Raw genomic sequence first — 21,593 nt, 5'->3', positions numbered from 1 at the left:
ACCGCTCCTTGCAGGGATGTCCCAGCTGCTCTCGAGCAGCATTTGAGCCACCATCACAGGAGGCAGGTTACTCCAGCAAACTGACATCACCCTCACTTTTCCTTTATATACACACCATAATTTGTAGGCAGTTCAGCACCTGCTACTGGAGCAGCTGAATCATCCCCATAACCAAAGCATGAACCTATAAAAAGGGTGTGGGAGCAATTATTGCTGTCCCATAGTAAATTGTACCTGCTGTGAATCAGTGCCCTGAGGTCCAAGTTTTCTCACCTTTGCCAAAATTTTCTTTTTACCTTTAGACCTGCAAGCTGCTTATGAAATTCCAGTCCTGACACTAGAGCACTGTGCAGTGAAGCACAAAACTCGCAGGGTTAACAGCTTGCAGGTCAGGTACTTAATTCAGCTGAGAAATAACTTAAAAGATAGGATTAAATTAACATACAAGGCTCTTAAAAAACCCTCCAAGTGACTGCCTCTTCTCTGTCCTCTTGTAGGAGGAGGGTTCCTTTGAAGTGTCTCCTCCGTTCTGGATGGAGTCGGTCTCGGCTGTTTGCTGCTCCCTGGAGTCTGGCTGCTCTCTGGCTTCCTGTTTGCTGCCTTTCTGCTTGCTCAGCTCCACTGTCGACTTCTTGTCTTTTGAACTCTCTTTGCTCTTTTGGCCCACAGGTTCACTTTCAGCTGTGGCAACTGGCCTCTCTGTGGAGTTTGATGTCTAAAGCAGTTTCAAACAATGGTTATTTTTAGAGGGAAATGTAAACATTTTGGAAGGCGATCCATAAATATATTTAGAAATGAAAGGCCACCTGGCAGGGAGAAATCCTGCTGTCCAACAGGTTTTCGTCTCCAGATTTCATGACTGACTCCTGCAACCTTGACTCAGGGAAGTACTCCCAGGGAGCTGACAGAGTTACTTACATGAGCAAGGACTGCAAGATCAAGCCATCACTGCACAGAATTATTTACACACATCTATGCTCAAGCTGCTTTAGGAGCCAGGGAACATGCATGCAAAGATGCACAGTCGCAGGCATGCACTCCCACTGTTACTCTCCCAGCTTTTGCATTCCAGGCTGTGCAAGCACCCAAAAAGTGCTAGGGAAAGGTCTGGGGGAGGACGGAAGTAAAAGACATATTAAGCAAAAGATTAAAAACATCTCTACAAAACGCAATGCTCCATCAAAAATTAAAAACATAGGGAATAGCACATAGAAAATCCCATGTATAAATGCAAAAGAAGAGATAGTAAATATTCCAAAGACAAACACAACGGCAGTGCACCTATTTATAGTAAAGGCAGAGATTCTGAAACTTAGAGAAGTATGGGATATGTTTGAAGTTCAAAGGAAAAACACGTAGACCTGGCAAACAACTGATAAGACAATTAAACTGTCACTATTTCCATAGTAGCAAACGACTAGATATGTTTTTTCCTTATGCCAAAAATCACATTACCTTATTTATTTTCTAAAATAATATTTAAGATACTACGATAAATGAACATATACATTTACCATGTTGAAAAGCTGGAAATCTTACATCTGCACTTATGGCACAGCTAAGAGCTTAACGATATGTAATTTTTCCAACTTTGTGGATTTTGCTGTTACTCTTCAAATGTTTAGTGTTCTTCTAAAAGCCTGGACTTATACACTTATGTGAAGGTTAGCTTTCATTCAAAACAAATACATATTTAGACAATTTCAGATAAAAACCTGAAAGCAGAAACTCTAGACAAATAGAATGCAAATACACCTCTGAGATCTATTTAAAAACAAACAGAAACAACGACAACACAACCCTCAAGACACTCTAATTTTCTGGGAAACAAGAATGAGAATGGTTAGCAATACTGCTACTTGCTTTTTTTCACTTGATTCTTCTTTCTTTCCCCACCTAATCTTAGAAAGAAAACCACCAAACACATGAAAGTTATAAAACTTGCAAAGTTGTTTGTATTGCAAACGTTTAATACATTCAGTCTTGACCAGCTATCTTAAGTCCTCAACAAAATATGGGCTAGTATTTAACTATTTCCTTTTCCAGAGAACAGACGTGGGTGTGTGTTTGCTTACATCTGGATTTGCCTGCTTAAAGGACAATCACAAAGCTAGTCTTTACATTAGTTCTGCAGGCAACTCATGAAGACAGCACATGAAACCTGGAGATGCAGCCCTGTACACCACAGGCAGACACCATCTGAATGCCAGTAGTTTATCAGCACAAATTCAGGAAGCCCAGAGTTCAGGAGAACAGTCCGGGGAGCTGCACAGACATTGCACACTGCCTGCACCTTGTCCACCTTGCTTGAGGAAAGAGTCCTGCTTGGACGCACCTCCAAGTACCTGAGTGACGTAGGAGCTCTCCCAGCACAGGGATAAACAGAGCTTCATAAGCCCAAATTTAATTGTGTCTTTCATTTTGATTCATTTCAACTATAAAACAGGAAGCACTCAGATCCTTCTTACTCTTATTTGCCTTAGTTTGCTTTTGAAACATTTCCCTTTGGTGCAATTGCAGATGTGCACATTCGATTCAAAAATAACCACAGCACCCAAAATACAGCGATGAGACTGGATATGTCAGAGTTCAAAGGTGCCATAACTTCTAGCCCTTATTAACACACTGTGAAATCTGTGGGTTTATTCTGTGGGTGTTAAATTAGAGTCAAGTCTTGCTCACCACACATATTTGATTGTGTAGGTGTCTGATAGTTGCAGTATTGCAGCCGAATGCAAACTGGCTATAACAGGACTATTTCTGGGAGCAGGTTTGGCCCTTTGATGTTAGTCAAACAAAACACTTAAAGAAATATTCATAATACATTTTCCAGGCAAAATAAGAAAAAAAAAGATCAGTCTGATAATCTCTTTGAGGTGTTTCATATTAACCTTGAAAGGCAGGAAATTGGCATATTTTATATTGATGGGAGCAGCTCAGGAAATATAAAGTGAAACCTATGAATAATGAAACATGCTAATGTTTCTTATACTAAAGGCTGATCTGCACCTGACAGATTGCTTTTACTCTCTCAGCTATAACAGTGCCACTGAAAGGAAAAAAAATAAAAATCAACAGGATAGTGTTTTTCCCATCATGTTACAGGAAGCCTCAATCCAAGGCTGCTTTTTAAATGCAAAAGACCAACACCATAAATTTTGACAAACTTTGGATAACTGCTGTTATGCATTTCTGCAGAATGGCAGTGATGAAAAATGAAGAATTGTAGAATTCTAGAAGTGGAATGACAAAATTTAAGGGGATTGTTACACAGAAAATCTAAAAATGGAAGTCTACAGCAAATGAAGACTTCCTTGAGCACAAAGCTATGCTAAGCTATACCAGAAAAAATAAGCAGCAGAACTAATAAGTTGGTTAAAAAAAATAATGAAGTAACCTGACTGATAATTAAAATAATAAAATACTAAAAATAAAATATCTGGGATGGTAACTTTTAGCCACTTAGCAGATCATTTCAGAAAACTGTTCTATGAAATAAAGAATAAAATGTCACAAGACCAGACCTTCTGTATTCTGGGATGTTTTAAAGAAAGAATTCATAAAGTTTAACTGAGAACACCATGAAAAAAATAAATAAAAGGGAGAAAATCATTTTTCCAAATAATTAAGAAGAGATATAAAAATAAAATTCTGAAGGGTTACTTTTCAGTACAACCTTCACAGACCCTGAGTCTTATCTCTTGTCACTGGATATCTCAACCTGAGGATTTGACTTTCAGAAAAGCTAATAATATTTCCATTTCTAATAAAAGTATGATTTTTCTAGGGCATTTTTTAAGCCATAAGTAATAAAAGGTCATATTGAATTTTTGATACAAATTTTATGAACATAGAATAAAGCAAAAAGAAACAATAAGAAAAAATATTTTCATGGCTTTTGTTAAATGGCAGTAAGAGTTTTCATTTTCACTTTCACTTTTCTTCTATGTGATTTTACACCTAAATGATCCTTTCCTCTGCAGACACATCTACATTAAAGTAAAAATCATTATATTTAGTTTCACTGCCTATACCAGCAGAAAATAAATAACAAGAAAAAGAGAAAATTAAAAAGAAAAAACACCATTATTTTAGCAAAAGGCAAACAGCATGATTTCTAATGTGATTCTTTAAAATCTTGTTTAATGGTATAAACAGATAAAATAGAGAGCAGTAAAGAAATAAGGAAATAGATGAAAGTGAGCATACATTTTTTCCTCAGGGATTTTTTTTTTTTTTTTTTTTTTACATTTCAAAAGCTAAAGCTGCGTGGAATTAGGTGATAGCAATCCATCACCAAAAGATGAAAAAAATCTAGGCACTTACTTGGTGACTGGGGCTTGGGCCATTTACCTCTTCTGAACGGGTTGTCCCTCCATCACCCTTGCCTGACTAAAATAACAAAGGATTATAGGAATTCTATCTAGGTTCTTGTCTGAAACATTAATCAATATGAAAACACACAAATCAAACAATGCAAGGTTTGATTAAGGATACTCTTTACAGTACTAAAACAAAAGCAGACATTTCAGGACCTCTACCAACATTTTTGAAATACCTACAAATCAAAGTTTTTTTGTTTATTTGTTTGTTTGGTTTTTGGTATATGACACAACTGCCTTTTGCATGGTAATTTTCCCATTAAGGAGTTAGAAATTTCAATGAAGTCTCAGTGGACCAGAGATCATCGGCAGTAAACAAGACAGTGCTATCAACCCTGCCATTGTAATGTTTTACGAAAAAGCTTTTGCTTGTTTTTCAGAGACAAACCTGCCTTATAAGGTCTAGTGTAAGTTCCTTTCTAGTTTACTATCACACTAAGTGCGTATTCCATGAATAATTAAAGCACACTTAACATTACAGATATATTTTTTAGATTTTATCAGCATCCATTCTCACCAATTTTTGCTTTTCAGTTTTTGCCTTCTCTCTACATGCATCTATGTTATATAGCAGCCCTTCTTGGTGCCCACTCTTCCCAGCCAGAAGAATCAAAGCAGACCCTGAGGCTATAGCACAGGCAGAGTAAGCCTTGACTCTGAAATACATTGTCAAGGTACGATCCCTTCTATCTAGACTTAACATGAAAAAAACCTGTTTGACAAACAAGCTCAATGAGTGAATATTACAAGGTTTGTGACGACTAGATTAAGGTTTAGTTACAATTAGTAATATGAAAGACAAGGAATGGCCTGTACACATTTAATTAAAAAGTGTTAGATGCTTCAACGTAGTAGTCTCTTGAGTACTATATAAGCCAAAGAGCTTAGCAGTAAAGAATAAAATAAACACCAAAATTTCAAAGTGCCCAAATTTAAATGTAATTTTTTCATTGCATAAGTTCAATGAAAACAATGTAAGGATGTGACTTTTGTTCTAAAGATAGATCAGGAGGATTTGTGGTTTTCTGCTGCTTGTAGATTTGTTATTTGAAGCACAACATTATCTGCTTGATCCTAAGTATGGTGTTATTGCAAGGAGTTTTTTCAGTCTCTGATTTTCTCATAAAGCCACAGAAAAATCAATATGTAGCAACAGCATGGTATAAAACTGACTCACTATGACAATTAATTACTTGTCACAAATTGTGGGGAAGATACTCTTTCTGGAACGTGCCTCTGCTCAGTCTCTTGCATGTTTCTGCTCGTGACTCTTTTTATCTGTGTAAGAGGTTGTAAAAATGGAGGAGAGGAAGCACAGTGTGGTCTGTCTTAACACTGCAGGATAGAAACTCAGTCCAGAGTGCATGAAGATGTGTTGTGATAACATCTAGCTTGCATTTCTATTTCAACAAGTCTTTAAATGCCTTCAGAAAAATTTACTAACATTAAGAAAATTTATGCTAAAACAACCACCTGTTTTTAACTTTAAAAAAAATTTATTGCCCAATACCAAAAGTAGCAATACACAAATGTCTTCTGTCTTTGCAGAAAGTTATAAAGTAACCTTGGGACTATCACCTTCATGCAGAAGAGAAATACAGTAGACAATCATAATAATGTAAAAATAAATAAATAAATTCAAGTTTCAGCAGCCAGATAGGTAACTGATATAACTATAACTTGCCAAACAGGAGACTGAACAATAAAGTACATCTACAGCAGGAGCATGGGTTTTACAGCAGAGGTCCTGCCACCTTCCTTACCATACCCAGCACCATTTGTTTCAGAGGCCATAACTTGCACTTGTTAAGATCCTATCTTACAAGGTTTCATGGCTTGCTTCATCTACAGCAAAGCAAGAGGAGAGCTCAAAGATGATACACCAGATGAGTCAGTGACCTGCATCATAAGGATGGTACGGTTTGTGCAGACTGATAGCATTTCGAGGCATTTCCTACCCCTCCTGGAGGAGCCTCCTGACCCAGTACCAATGGTGAGAGATGGAACACAAGATACATGTAGGCATTGGGTTGAGGTTTGTCCAAATTCCGAGTGAAAGAGTTTGAATGAATGATAATATGAGGTTATTTCATTTCATTCATTTTCAGTGTTCATCATTAGCTCACATGCATTACAGAAGCTAGTTGTTTAGCAGCGTTCCTCTTTTGAAGAACGCTGTCTGGCTGTCTTTTGCGCACAGATTAGTCAGGGTAGCTCTTCATACCTACAACTCCAGGACAACACCAGCCATGTTATCACCTCAGTGCCTTCCTTCTGCTTTCCAATTTTTTATTACGATTAAACTCTACTTTGTGCCTTTCTTTCATCTAATTTATAACATCACTGAAGCAGCAACTGCATCTTAGTACATGCCAGCCTAGCTAACTGAGCACAAGCTGCAATAACGGGTTTCAGAGGTAGAAGCAGAACTCCCTGCAGCAAGCCCAGCGCTCACAGCGGTGCGGAGACATTTCACCTGCCTCTAGGAGCAGCGCCCCAAACCTCCCATCCAGCAGAAGCAAGCCGGGAAGCTGAAGGCACGTAGGCACTTCAGGCTGCTGGGTCGCCCCTGAAGGGCCCTGGCCCACCTGGGCAGGGGAGCTGGGGCCAGCTCGGAGCCGGCCGAGCTGCAGCAGCCCCGGGCAGCCCCCGGTCGAGCCGCCAGAGGGAGCTGCAGGATGCCGAATGCTCTGGATGCTGTGTGGGTAGCAGCATCCCTGGCTGCTGCAAGCAGGCATGCCTGCGCTCCTGCATCTCTTAGGGAGCTTTGGAAATAGCTTCAAACATAACCCCCCCTCCCCCCAGACTCGCAGTTCGAGCTGCAATTCACAGCGTCCCGCTTACCAGTTTGAAAAACTTCCTTAGGTTTGCTTTGGGGGTTTTGCTTTCTTCTTTTCTAGGTTTCACTTCTGTTGCTTCTGGGCTTTTCTCGTCTTTGTCAGGAGCCACAGCTTCTGAAGATGCATCTGTTTTTTCATTGCTTATGATCTCTGCTTCTTCCGATGTGTTCTGGGGGTTAGTTTGAGCAAACATTAAAAACGCAGAAAAAAAAGTCAGACAAAAAAATCAAATTCACTCATTAAGAGATTACAATCAAAATGTTTCAGCAGTACAGTAAGGTGGGACAAGAGGAACAAATATAAATATTGTGTGAAAACATTCTCTTAGCTTCTTTACATTTGCACATGTTCTTTAGGAAACCTAGTCATTCCAGTTCAACAAAGTGTATAAACCAGTGGGATTTTAAGCACTCACTACATTGAAGAAATAGCTGTTCTTGAATAGCGGGGTAACAGTTCCTAAACACAATTTTTAAGGAAATTTTAACTACAATTATTTATAGCAGTATGTGCCGTGAGTAGGTGACACTTAGGTAAAACCTTTTAAAAAAAAATGAGAAAAAGCTCATGCCTAGGTGTTCACACCCAGAAGCAGTAATAAGATTAAGTAATTCAAGAAGAAACACACACAACAGTGTAGACATTAATTGTTAAAACTGTTTAACACTCTTCTTTGACAGTGAAATATTGAAACTTAGGATCACAGTCACAGCGTTCTCAGGCCAGCCACATTTGCCTCACTAGCTTCCTTTCCCAGTTGCAAAGACAAAAGACTTCTTGAGGTATACGGTATTCACATAGCTCATTTATTATCGCACCTAATCCCCTGGGTCACAGTCACCCTCTTCAATAATCTTGACCCCCATTTGAGTTCAAGAAAATCTGCTGGGTACTCAGCAATTTTGCTTTTATGGAAAGATTTTGAATCCCACTGAGCTTTAGTGCATTACTAGAAAGTTCCTTCTATTATAAGAAGACTTCAACAGGAGGCATGCAGTTTGTAAACTCCTTTGAAATATGGATCTCCCTAAGACTTATTAATCTCCTTCTTGGCTCATTTTGCAGCCTTGTCAAGGTTGTCCTGGGAGTCCTCGATGAGTTTAAGGGGAGGACAAAAGCTGGGCAGTGCAGCATGCATGAACAGGAGGCTTCTTGCTGGAAGAGGTGGAAGCACACCTGGGCAGGAGGCCGGGCAAGACTTCCCTTAGCTGATTCTTCTGCCTTTTATAAATGCCCTGGTAAATAGCATTCTCCTGTGCCCACAAGAACCACTAATTAATTCCCATCCCACTGAAACTGTATGAAATGTCTTCCTTTCTGCCATAAAGAAGCTATTACGTTAATAACCAGGTAATTTGACCTGAAGCCAGCACTTTGTCATTTTGCAGCCTACCCAGAAAAGTGCAGAACATTAAAAGGGTAGCATAAGTTGCACTCAGCCTTCAATATCAAATCAAACAAAAGCGGGTACCTTCGTTATAGGCATTTTAAACACAGACTTCTGTTTAAAAGTATAGTAGCTACGGCTGAAATGCATACTGGTTACTACAGGAAAGAATGCTGAAAATAAATCTCAATAATTTATATTTCACAATTTTTACATATATATGCAGTAGCTCACATTTAATGCATACTCATAAGAATTTTGATGAAACTAATTTTAGCCACATGCACAACATGGGAACAATTTAAAGGATAAGACCAAAGATTCACCACAGCATCAGATGTTATCTCTGTGGTCAAAAAATGGGTGCCTCCTGCAGCAGCAGCTTAAAATACTACTACCCTCAAATACTTTTCTGATCCTCTTCAACTCAGTGATTCCCATGTAGTATCTCTAGTTTAACAGCTCCTGATAGTTTTTTTCCTACCTAAATTTAGCTAAACACCTTGAGTTGCTGAAATCTCCTGATATCCAGCAGCACCCTGTGACTAACTAGCTAAATAAATCTGCAGCTGAAGTATGCATTGTGTGGGAAGTACTTTTGGTGACCAAATAATTCCATTTAATACTCTATTGATTTTACTTTGAGCAAAAACAACTGATCTTTCTTGTTCACGTTTAATGTTACAGTAGTCATTCTGCATTGCTGTCACCTTTGTTTCTGCCAAATTTTTTAAGCCAAAAAAAAAACCCTTTATGTATGTAGATCTTCTAACGAAGCCTTTCAAAATAATCATGGACTTTTTCACTCTTAGTGTTATACCTTTAGTTTAATGATATTCTTTTTGTGTTGAGGGGACCAGGGCTTCACACCACTCACCATGGACTTCTAGAGCAACATGACAGATTCTGCTTTGTACTTTACTCCTTCCCTTTTATGGATAAAATGACTTTGGGGGAGTGAGGGAGAGCAATAATGCAGGGATAAATATTCCTCATCTCCTACTACCTGAGGTGACTGCATCACAGCCCCCATCCCCACAGAATTGTATATTTAATTTATATTTATGAACATTTCTGAGATAATCTATAATAATTTTAGCCTGTACTTCTGCCTCATTCACATACATATAATCAATTCACCATCTATTTTACTTGAAGAGAAGATTCATTGCACATGTTAGAACACTGGCTCAATAAAGCAGCAACGTAGCTTCTGGGAGCTCATCATTCAGAGATTACAGTTTGGCATCATATTACTGCTATGCTGTTACAGCTGCAACCCAAATGAGTTTTGTCTCTCAAGCTACTTCTATGCAATGACATTAGTGTCACTACTAACAAATGCATCCTGAGGGGAAATGCCAAACTCTGAAAAGCACTGTCTATTTAAAAAATAAAATAGAGAGCTAAGTGATAGTTATTCAGAGATGGATTTTTTTTTTTTTTTTTTTTTTTTTTTTTTAAGTAATAAGCATCTTCAGTGTCTTTTAATACATTTCTTGTATATTACACAGAAGGCTTAAGGAAGGTTTAAATCCTGCTTTAGAATACTTAATTGGTATTTTTTTTTTAAACAGATAAACCATTTACCTCTAGAGTTACTTTCATTTTTTGCTCTATTAGGCAAAGTTGTTGTAGAAGTTACAGGTTATCTCGTAATTAAAAATATCATCTTATGCTAATTTTCTTGTAATTATCCCCAGAAAGCATTCTTGTTTACCCTTCTCACTCTCCAAGATGGAATACTGAATATTTACTTTTATGATTTTGTTATTTCTGAGATCCTTGGAGACTAATGACAAATGACCAAGGCATATTACTTCAGAGACGCAGAGAATGCCTGTGTATAGTCTTTCAGCAGAGGAGAAAACCTCTTCCTGCTAAGAAGGTTTTCTGACACTTTTAAGATTAGAATTTTTATTTTTTGTTCCTGTTTCCCCTAAGAAGCTAGAAGAAAAATTTGCATTTGTGCATTCAAGAGAATCACGAAGGTGATTCTGGCAGGAATTGAAAGTATTAGGAAGAGTCTGACAAAGATAAATAGTCAATAATTTTTGAATGATGTGTTAACCTAAACTGTTCTCTAGAGCAATGGCTAAATTTCCTCTTTGCTTCACCTGGGACAAAACCAAATAGTATCAAAAGTTGTGACTAGTTTTAAGAGGACACCACTTCTTGTATATAATAATAATTTGCAAACAACCAAGTTCCATCAGCTTCATGTATCTTTTACACATAAGTGTCCTCATGAACATGTTATCTACTTGTAGGTATAATTACATTAACTGAGGTTGTTGGATTCATAGGTGTAAATTCTGCCTCCAGTTTCCTTAGATACAAACTGCAATATATTCAACCTGAGTCAGCAGCTATTGTTATTGTTATTTTTTAAAATTTTAATTTAAAATTTTAATTTTAAATTTTAAAATAACAGGTTGTTGTTATTTTTTAAAAGGCACTCTTTGACAAGTTTAGAATACATTTAATGAAAAATTTGTCTGAATTTACAATGAGCACCATTCTCTGCTCTTCCTATTATAGAGCTACCACTGTTTTCCAACATATTTTAATCTATCTTTGCTAGATGTGCTTTATAAGAGTAGTTTAGTAGGGTCTTTCTTTCACTATGTTTGTAAAACATTCTACTAGCTATTAAACATTGCTGTCTCTAATTTTCTTCTAGTAATAAGCTTAACCAGTTACAGTTGAAAGTGTTTGTTCACCCTTTGAGTCCTCTTTCTGGTTCTTACAAACCTTCCTGTTTTTATGGGTAACTATTACTACACCACTTTCTTGACCATAGAAATTGTTGCCTTATGATAACATAACTTATTTTGTGATCTGGATAACTTTGATAAGAGTTTTCATTTTGCTTGCTGCATCTTTCCTCAAAATTGAGGTAAACACTGTACCCTGCTTTAATTTCATGCTGGAGTCCACTGCATAAGAATCAAGGTACAGTTCTTCTGTCTTACGTCAATCATACCATGCATCTGAAACATATTTTTAAGATAAAAGAAAAGCTATGAGAGATGGCCTTTTGCTCAAGAAGTTTCCCCTTAAAAGAGCAGTCATGCTTGAGGTCTGTTCCTGCCTCTTGCAGACTCTCAGGCAGGAAGCAGGGAGGGTTAGCAAGACTTTAACCACCTTCCTGCCCTTCTTTGCCAGCACAAAGACAGCAGAGGCTGCTGCAGTGGAGGCAGCTCAGCCTTAACCATCAGTGCAGCCTTGGACCCCCACTCTGAGCCTCTTCTCACCTGCAGCTGCTGCCTGAAGGTGTCACCCAGCACATAAGCAGCTCTCACAGTTCAGACTAATTAATATTCATCACTGCCAGATGATGGTGAAAATCATACTGTTCTGTAAACAAGCCAGGAACATGGTGCTGGCTCAAGTCCTATTGTTTTTAGTCACTGGTTTGAAGATGTTAAGGCTTCTCCCAGCTATAAGAACACCAGCTATACCAGCAGTCATCATGGTTAAAACCAGACAGGTTTTGAACTGGCCCTCAAAAACCTATTGCTTGTCTTACTCACTCACTGAACCAGAGGGAATTCTCTTTAAAATTTTTCTGCATCCAGCTATCCAGCAAAAAAAAAATAAAAAAAATAAAATGCCAGAATCCCAGAATCTCCTCCTTTCCTGCCTGCCAGGTGGTATATTGCAGGATGGGAGCAGGTAAACTCTGTCAGGAACTTGATAAGTCCTGGGTAGTTTTAACATTTGCCTTGCACACTCCACCCAAATATTTACCTTTTCTTTCCTATGGCAGAGTATGGTCTCAGGCTCAGCAATAAAAGGTGTTGTTCTGCTTTACCTAACAGCTAACTATGTTGCTATTTGTATTATCAGTACATAAATACCTTCCAGTAAAAAGAGTGCTTTTTCTGTGTCTTGTAACAACAGAATTGCAATTTTAAATATAACTGCTTTTAAAGATAATTCAGATCAGTCTTAATACTGAGTCCCCTCCTGCCATCATTTACTTGCATACTTTGATCAGATATAAATGAAGTGTCACGTTTTTCTGCCCTGATCAGATATCTGCAAGGTCTTGAAACCAACTTTCCAACACAGATATGTGAAATTATTATCTGTAATTTTCTCTTAATATCCCTTAGCATTTGCTAAAAAACACTTATATGCCAAACATTTGAGTAACATGAGATTTCTCTTGTGGACTGATCAGGAAGTGGGGCAAATACAGTTAAAGCAGTTTCCATCTGCAGAGTTAAAAAAAAATAAATAATATCCTAATTCAACATATTTATTCAATTCAGCATTAACTGCAACATGTTGACAAGCACTTCATTAGCTATACTTTGAAGTGAAAGCTCATCAAAAGATAGATATCTGAGAGACTGCCTGGAAAGAGAGAAGTGGGTTCTGAATTCTGGAATACTGAGTACCATAGCTGCCATTTGTTAGTTCAAAAAAAAGAATTACACATGACTGAATTATGTACCTATTTGGGACAGTTGTTAGCTTCAATCCTCTGTCCTAACAGAAGAGCAGTATATTAAAAAAATCACTGCAGGATTAAAAAAATACAGTCCTCAAACCAAACTGAAATTTGAGGTTAACCTGTACTCTGAGGACTTCTATACATCTATATATATATATTTTTTTAACCTTCAAGTTGAATGGGTCAGCCAGGTCTTTCAAAGCAAATATAGTATTATTCTCTGTCAAGAAATAGAAGAAATAAAGTAAAAACAGCCTTTTATAAGTAATGATTCAATGAAAACAACAACAAAACAAAACAACAACAAAACAAAACAACAACAAATTAAATTCTCTGTTGCAGAAATTTACTTCAGAAAACTTACAAAAACACTTGGTCTAAGGGTGATTCCAGAAACAAAAAGTTCATACGGAGAATAAATAACCTTTTTCTACAAAGTTCAATGTCAGATTTCATTTTCCAATATAATTTTTTGTATTTGGTACAATGATATAAGTAACCCTTAGTATTTTTGATAGCAACCAAACTCAGCACTGGAATGTACGTGTTTCTCCACAATGCTTTCCATTCACTGAGGTGAACAGTTTTATTTCAGTGATGATGTAGGTAAAATTAAATGGAGAATTATGAATAAAAAAGTGAAAGATGGAATTTTAGTAAAAAGGCCTGAGGTGCTTGAGATTCCAGAATTTCTATGAAAGTTGTTGTAAAGACCTAGACCTAGTTTAACTTAACTGTAATATGAAATATTTGCTATAATATTAAATATGAACTTCAGACTGGATTACTCAGCTTTACATTGAAACTTCATGCAAACATTTGCCAGAAGGACTCGTTCTTATGATGCTCAGCATACATCCTGCTTCCCATTTATTTTCAAATAAGCCAGACTATTCAGATGGAGGAGGAGGTTTCCGTAGCAATAATAACTACATGGAAAAAAATCTCCCTCTCCTCCTCCTTTACAGGTTTCCTGTCATTCTAGATACTTGATCTACCCAATTCCACAGGAAATTAAGTCCCAAATAACAAGCATTTCAAGCTTAAATCATTTTGAAGATTGTTTACTCAGTAAATATCCAAGCAATTTTTTTCTTTTTTAAATATGCAAATAATGAACTCAATCCATTTCTGCCCAGTAGGGAAAAAACAACTAAAGAAGCTGTGCAGGGCTAGCCACTCCTTCAGCCTCTATGTATTTAGAAGCATTTCATTTCTGGGTTTTGAATTTAAACAGAAGCCCAGGAAAGCAATTATTCAACATACAATATTTCAGCAAAGCTTAATACAGCTCTTCTTTTAAATGAAATGAAATGAAGAAAGCATCCTTCAGTTCATAAAGTTCATATTTGAAAACCTGGAATCTGGTAGGTCTATTTTTATTCAAACAAACAAACAAAAAAAGTCATACAAGAGTGTATCAGCCTTTAAGTTTGGAGATTGAGGTCAATTGTTTAGAAAAATGCTCTCATTTTTCAGTTCATAAAGCACTAAAGATCTTGGAAACAGGAAATGTGTTTTCGAAGTTAATCTTTATTTTAGCTAAAGCTGTTTAACCATGAGAGAGAGCATTTTTCTAAACAATTGACCTCAATCTCCAAACTTAAAGACTGATACACTCTTGTATGACTTTTTTTTTTTTTTGTTTGAATAAAATATTTTGAATACATTTTTTTTTTTTTTTTTAGGGTTTTCAGAAATAAACCATTTCTCAAAACAAAACAAAACAAAAAACACAAAACAAACAAAAAAACACCTAGTATTTCTTCAATAATATTTTTCAAAAATACTACAGACAGGTTTTAAAGACTATGGTTTTACAAGATTTTTCCAGAGGATCATAATTGCCATTATTAGCCATGTGTATACATGACTGCCCGAAGCTCATACAAGCACTTGCAGCTGGATGTAGTATTTATGCCCCTATGCACTTAGCACGCAGGATGTGCTCAGCTGCACAGATGTGACTGCTTTACCGTTGCTGTGTACTCCACAGTGTCTCCAGACACTATGTGAACAGGGAGCTGTGGGATGGACCAGCTTTGAAATTCAGACATACCTTTTTCCAAAAGAGTTTGCTCAGTGGCATGGGAGTGGATGATGCTTTCTCCTTCGTCACCTCTTTGGGGGCTTCAGTGGCTGCTGCCTGCTGCTGGGCAGCAGGCTCGGGGGCTTTTGTATTCTGCTTAGCTGTCTGCAGCTCTTGAGAGGAAGGGACATTTTTGTCTGATTTCACTGAGCTAACAGGCTGCTGTTCAGTGCTCTAGAAATAAACAAACACACAGGCTGTTGGAAATGTGAATGACAAGATAATCACAGCATGTTTAAGCATCACCTGATTTAAATGGTAAGCACACAACAGGCTGCCACTGCACTGGACATGTAAAGCAATAAGGCAGCTTGAGCTGCTTTGCCCTGTCTTGAAGTAGTGCCTTGAACAGTGGAAACAAATTACACAGCAACCTGCCCTTCATAATAGAGATGATTAATTGATAAAGAAATTAAAACACAGTCTTTGAAACTGAAAAAAAAACAGCGAGATTAATCATTCTTTGACAGCATTATTCATTCAGATAACTTGCATCACCCTACTCACTTTGGTGTTAGTTGTCTGTTGGGTCTCCTTTGCAGCCTGGAGGGAAACAAAACAAAGACAAGTCTGACAATGTCAGCACTCAGTTACACGGTTCAGGAATTGTCTGTCAATTTTTTATTTTTATTTTTTAATTTTTAGTTAATGTTTGTGGGAAGTCTTGGCTCCTGCAACCATGGAAACTGATCCCTGACAGAGGCAAGGCTGCCTGAAGGGACTGCCGGCCCCTGTCCTACCTGCAGCAGTGCTGCAGCTTTTCACTGAATCATTTCATGCTCATTCTATTGTGCTTGCAGTCCTTAGCTTGTTCTCTAAAAAGAACGCTATGTTTACATATGTGTTTCCAGTCTCTTCAGGGAAGACATGATGCAGAGTTTTAAGACATTAGCAGAGATTTTTTCTGAGCTCTGTGTGTCTTTTAGTGCACACGTACAAGCCAGAGCCAAGGGAGCTGCATGCCTGCCACAGACGTGCTAATGTCAGCCTTTGGAGCAGTAGGCTCTGCTCTCCGGGCTGCACAGACAGACGACTGCCTGGGAACGACAGGCACAGAACAGCAGCAGCTGAGAAGCAGGAGTTGCAGCACTGCAAAGAAGAGCTCTGCAGGTGCAGTAGGGTTGTTTAGTCCATCCACTTATACTTTTCTCAATGAGATGTAATTTATTTTTTTCCTGTAGAAATTAATTCATGTGCACAGGTCCCTTTCATCAAAATGCATGAAGCCAGGAGGAATCCAGTTTGTTAAAGTCATTTCCAGCCAGTAATACATACAAGTATCTATTAACCCTGACATCCGTCTTTGCTTATACTGAAGTATCTGTACAGTAAAAAGTAAGTTCTGTATGAAAGGGCAGCAGCAAGCCCCAGACACAGGTAAATGTCAGCCCAGCCCACTGGGTTTTGGCAGCCTGCTACACTCTTTGCAGCCTTCTTAAAAGAACAGCTAAGAAATATTTTGCAGGAGCCAAGAACTTCTTTTTTGTGGTTAGCTCTAAGGAGCAGGATCCAGAACAACTGGTAAAAAGCAATGTAAATGCTACAAGCTGGCTTCAGTGCTAATGCTGAAAGTAAGTGATTAACTCTCTTCTTCCCAGTCAAAAGTCAGTACAGTTACACTACAAAACTGGCATGCAATGCAAGGCAAACATATGTGGACGGGAATAAAAGCATGGACACAGCCTCAGCTGTGAAATCCCATCAAAACTCTGAAGTCAAATTGCCAAACCCTATTGCATCAGCTTTGTTATTAATTTGTATTAGGATGCATACATTGCTTACAAACAATATTTACAAGTTGTAAGCATTTACGTAAACAGGACACTGAGAAACAATGCTTCTGATAACCTAGGAGTCAATCTCTTCTTTACTAAGGTAAGTGCAGTTTGGAAGGCTTGAGAGTCAGTACTTCCAGAAGAACCTGCAAAGTGCCTAAAATTAATGAGAAAGACTACATATACTTAAATAAAATGATCCTTTCAAACAAACCAATTAATTCCCTATTCATCTAGTTAACACATAAGGCATTTCAAAGACATAAGCAGAACATGTTTTTAAACCAGAGGTGACAATGTCAGGGCTTGCCTGTCCCATCTGTGCTCTGATTTCTGATTTGAATTTTCACTTTCAATCAGCCTTACACGCTAACTTAACACTATTTTAATCCATCGTGTTTATTCCTAGTGTCACAAATTATATCCCAGTTGTTTCTGTATTTTGTATGTGGAAAGAAAGTTGTGTAAATAAAATAGAGAGGTTTTATAAGACAAGTTTTATTACTATAAAATACTAGTGTTGCTTTTCTTAAAGATAACAGCTTTCATCCAGACCCAGATATAAAACAAACAAAAAAACTATCAAAGTCTAAAGGAAAAAGTCACCACTCCCTAGAACTTATCTCAAGATTGAAATGTTTTAAAGAGAGGCTAGCACCTTAAGAAATGGTAACTGGTTATGTTTTTACCTAGAAGCAAGCCCTAATGAATGATGAATAATTAAATTTGTTTTCATTTAATAAATTTAAAATACAATCAATGTAGTAGATACTTTAACTTTTTAAGTAGTTGGCAAGAATTGTAGTACTAATGCATTGGGAAGTTTATTCCTTCAGATTATAGTTCTAATTTCCAAAAAAGAGAGGACAGTGGAAAGAACATTCTCGTTTTGGAAGTGTTAAAGAATTCCCTTGGCCTTGTGCTCAAATATAACTGTCAATTATAAAGCCCCCTACTCACCAAAAACTCCTTGTGGGTGTTTTAAATGAGCATTAAATATTAATTATTTTCCTCCCCCGGTGAAAGGGGTTCTGCTTCTGCATTCTTTGGTCTAAACAGCCTCAATTCTCTGCTTCCCTGCCACAGAACATCGTGGCATATTATCCTCTTCAGAAAAAAATAGAAGTGCCCATATGGACCTTGAGACAAAAGCTGGTGAAATGTTTTCAGCAATTTATTAAAAATAAAACTAAAACCACTTGCATGAAGAGTGTGCTCTTCCAACATTTTAAAGTTGTCCTTGAAAACAAAGCTTTTTCCATCCAAACTAAAATTAGATATTAAATTTTATGTTTCAAGTGAAAAGTAACTATTTGTGAATGCAAGTTCTTATTCCTTCCCTGTGTCATATGAGTTATGCCCCCATTCATCAAATCACTAATTTCAACCACATGACTGTGTATATTAAGTCAACATGAAACTTAAAGCCTTAATTATAGTTTGGCTGAGCTCTTAAACCTGCCCTATAGGAGATGTAAAGGAAATGTACATATCCGTACAGTTCATTGTTTGTCAGTACCTTTTATTTTTATCTTAGGAGACCAATGAAACTTAGCAGGTGTTAGTAAGAAGCATAACCTGTGCAGCATGGAGCTCGGCAGGTTAGAGGAATTGTTTCAGAATCCTGAATTCACAGATGGTACAAGTGAAACATTGCTCACTAAGCTTGTTTCTATAATGCGTGGCTCAGAAATGCTCACATTGTTGGTTTTCAGAGCACTGCACAGCACAGCTGGCCAGACTGAGTTCAGTTACCAATTAAATTCCACTCTGTGACAGGAACCATCTGTTACTGCTCAGGGTTCTGCTCTTCCTAGGGTTTCATACAGACCTTATGCCTAAAGAGTTTGCTAAAAGTACTGTGTCCTAGCTTGGGACTCTCTGCCTTCTTTTTCTTGGCTCCTTTAGTCTGGGATTCTGGCACTGTCTTCGGAGCAGGTTGCCCACCATGGCCTTTTTCTGCTTTCGATCCCTTTTGTACAACATCATTTGAAGTTCAGTACTTGTTACAGAACTTGTAGAATTTGTTCATGAAAAAGATTCAAACACTCATACTTTGCTTTCAAAACAAATATCTCCTTTTTGCTCTGGACACCCCCCTTTGCTCTGAACATCCCCCCCCCCCCCCCCCAATTACTCAGTGCAGCAAGTAGTGAATGAAAAATAAAAGCTATGGTAATCCACTTCACTCAAAGTTAAATCAATTTGCCTAAACATAAATATAAAATACAGAAGCTTAAATTTAATGAATAAGTAATCAACTGAATTTGGGGTTATTTGTAAACTGGGCAGATATATCACTTGGAAAATACCTTTTGAACATTTTTTCCCCCAGTTTTGTAGGGGCTTTAAAGTGTTCTGCATGATGAAGTGTTTATGAAGAGCACAGTATGAATATTCATGATATGCTACATAAAAATATTACAAATCTGCATTAATACACATAAAATTAGCTAGAAATAAAAGTATAAGAAATATTAATGATATACTGATACTAAGAGCATTGAATTGAAAAGCACCGTTTCCCTTTTACTCCATTCCAAGTGCCTGCAAAAAAAAAACCAACACTGATTTTGGGAGTCAATACGCATTGAAATTAGAGACAGGAACTCTAGGCACCTCATTGAAAAATGCATTACAAAGGGCTAAGTATCAAAGAAAAACATTTGACACTGATGTCTATATGGAAAAAGTAATATCGGGTTATTTTAAAATAGTGATAGCAAACAACCTGCAGCTTACAGCAGATTAAATTACCATGCATCAAGTAGAAGTTGGTCTTTTCAACTACATGACTTTTCTACAAGTCTTTGGAAAGAAATTGAGTAACGTTTTAGAAGAAATGTTCTATTTAACTTTTCACACCATTAGAAAATAATCTTTAAAAAAAAAAAAAGCCAAGAACCTCCTCAAAACATCACTGTTCAGTGTTGTCTTTTTTCCCCCTTCCCCCAGATCTTCAACACAACCCTCTGCAAGGTTGTGTATTAGTGCAGAAAAAAAAAAGATTAAAGTTTTACTGTTATGAATAATGGCTTTTTTTTCCTCCCTCCTTCTCCATCACTTTCATAATTTTCAATAAAAAAAAAACAATAAACATATCCAAGGTTGTTTAACCAAGCTTCAACATCCAAACAAGTTAACACAGGAGTATATGCACTATGGTGACAGCCCTGTACATATGCCCACAATATATGACTAATCACAAATACAGGGTAGCATTCTTCCCTCTACAGTGTTTCAGTGTCAGGTTCTAAAGATGATGTATTTGTGATTACTTAGGACAAAGGAGGACATAATATTCTTCTAGTTGTTACTTGCTAGTATCCAGGACTTCATTCTGATTCCCATAACATTTTCCTTAGGCTATTTAGTTTCTGATTTAATTAAGAATCATCTATAGGCCAATCTATATATATATATATAGATTATATGTGTGTATATATATATATATACACACACACTTAAATCATTTTAATTATTTTTAAATGAAAGATAAACTATTCACACTCAGGAGAGCTTTCAAAGAAGTTGACAAGAATTCCAGGAAGTACAGGAACAAGTGACCCAAACTCCAAAGAAACAAATTGGCCTATAGCATCTGTAATATAAAGCATTGCAGCTGACTACAATGAACAGGATAGGAGGAAAGGTCCAAAACAAAGAACATAACGCTTCTGAGCACGTTAAGCTGAGATCTTGGTTTCAAGATTGTAAGAAGCATCTAATGTCACTGAATGAAGCAGAACGCCATGTACTATGGAGAGGTTGCGGCTAGTTGCCTCAGAATTGGCCGTGCTTCCCTGCTGTAGTGTAGCATTCCCACATGTGCAGTGTCATAACTATGAGAAGCAGTTACTGAAGGCTCAAATAGGTGGTCTGGAGCAGATCTGATCCAAATGAATGCCATTTGGTTAGTATAAACTTGCAAAGGATAGATTAATCCCAGGATGTCTGACTCAGCTCAGTATTATTTATTATGTAGGCTAAACTCTCGTGTTTACACGGACGAAGCGACAATCATTAAGGGTGCGCCCATGCTGCTGGAAGCATACATGTCTCTAACCAGCAGATTAAAGCCAGGGGCACCACTGATGACAGCATATTGTTGCACAGACTGCAGGTTTTCTGAACTTGGTGATACTGCACACCTCTGCATTTCACCAGGAGGGAGGGTACTGCCGTGCTTTGCTGAGCTGTTTCTCGGAAGTACAAGAACACTTGTCAGTCCTCTTAGCCGTGGGAAAACACAAAACAAGTGGGCGCGTAAGCAGCCAAAATGAAAGCGTGACCAGGACTTACTTAAATACATCGTGGCCCCTGTGCCAACCAACCTAGCCAAAAAGCTGGCACTTGGGAACGGCTCAGCCTGAATGAGGCAGAAAGCCACACTTGAGAACACATCTGTTAAAGACGAATTATTTTTTCAGGGGGGAATTGACCATTATTTCATTATACTTATCAGCTATAAAATTTGCAAATTTTCTATGGCTGTTGACATGTATGTAATATGTAATGTAATTACATATGTATGTAATACACTTTCATGTATTTTTATTGAATATAGTGAAAATTCAATTCTTTGTGTCAGGAAAGCACTAGTGAAGATAAAGAAATTCTTTGTAAAAAGCAACTCCCATTAACCTCTATGCAAA

At 37.5% G+C, this 21,593-nt stretch overlaps 1 protein-coding gene across 1 annotated transcript in view; it reads right to left on the bottom strand.

The window, feature by feature from the left end:
• BCAS1 (brain enriched myelin associated protein 1) overlaps nucleotides 1-21,593 on the bottom strand; it is a 46,521-nt gene that overhangs the window by 6,641 nt on the left and 18,287 nt on the right. Inside the window, exons 7-12 of the mRNA XM_082773055.1 lie at nucleotides 18,770-18,910; nucleotides 15,671-15,706; nucleotides 15,134-15,337; nucleotides 7,227-7,391; nucleotides 4,327-4,392; nucleotides 446-715 (exon numbers count right to left, since the gene is read on the bottom strand). Of these exons, the coding sequence (XP_082629181.1) occupies nucleotides 446-715; nucleotides 4,327-4,392; nucleotides 7,227-7,391; nucleotides 15,134-15,337; nucleotides 15,671-15,706; nucleotides 18,770-18,910 (882 nt within the window). The remainder of the gene's footprint in view (nucleotides 1-445; nucleotides 716-4,326; nucleotides 4,393-7,226; nucleotides 7,392-15,133; nucleotides 15,338-15,670; nucleotides 15,707-18,769; nucleotides 18,911-21,593) is intronic.

This window comes from Aythya marila, assembly GCF_965140915.1.
Source record: "Aythya marila genome assembly, chromosome: 16".
Lineage (NCBI taxonomy): Eukaryota > Metazoa > Chordata > Aves > Anseriformes > Anatidae > Aythya > Aythya marila.
Note: the sequence above shows the minus strand (reverse complement) of the source record. Positions and strands in the feature narration are given on the sequence as shown.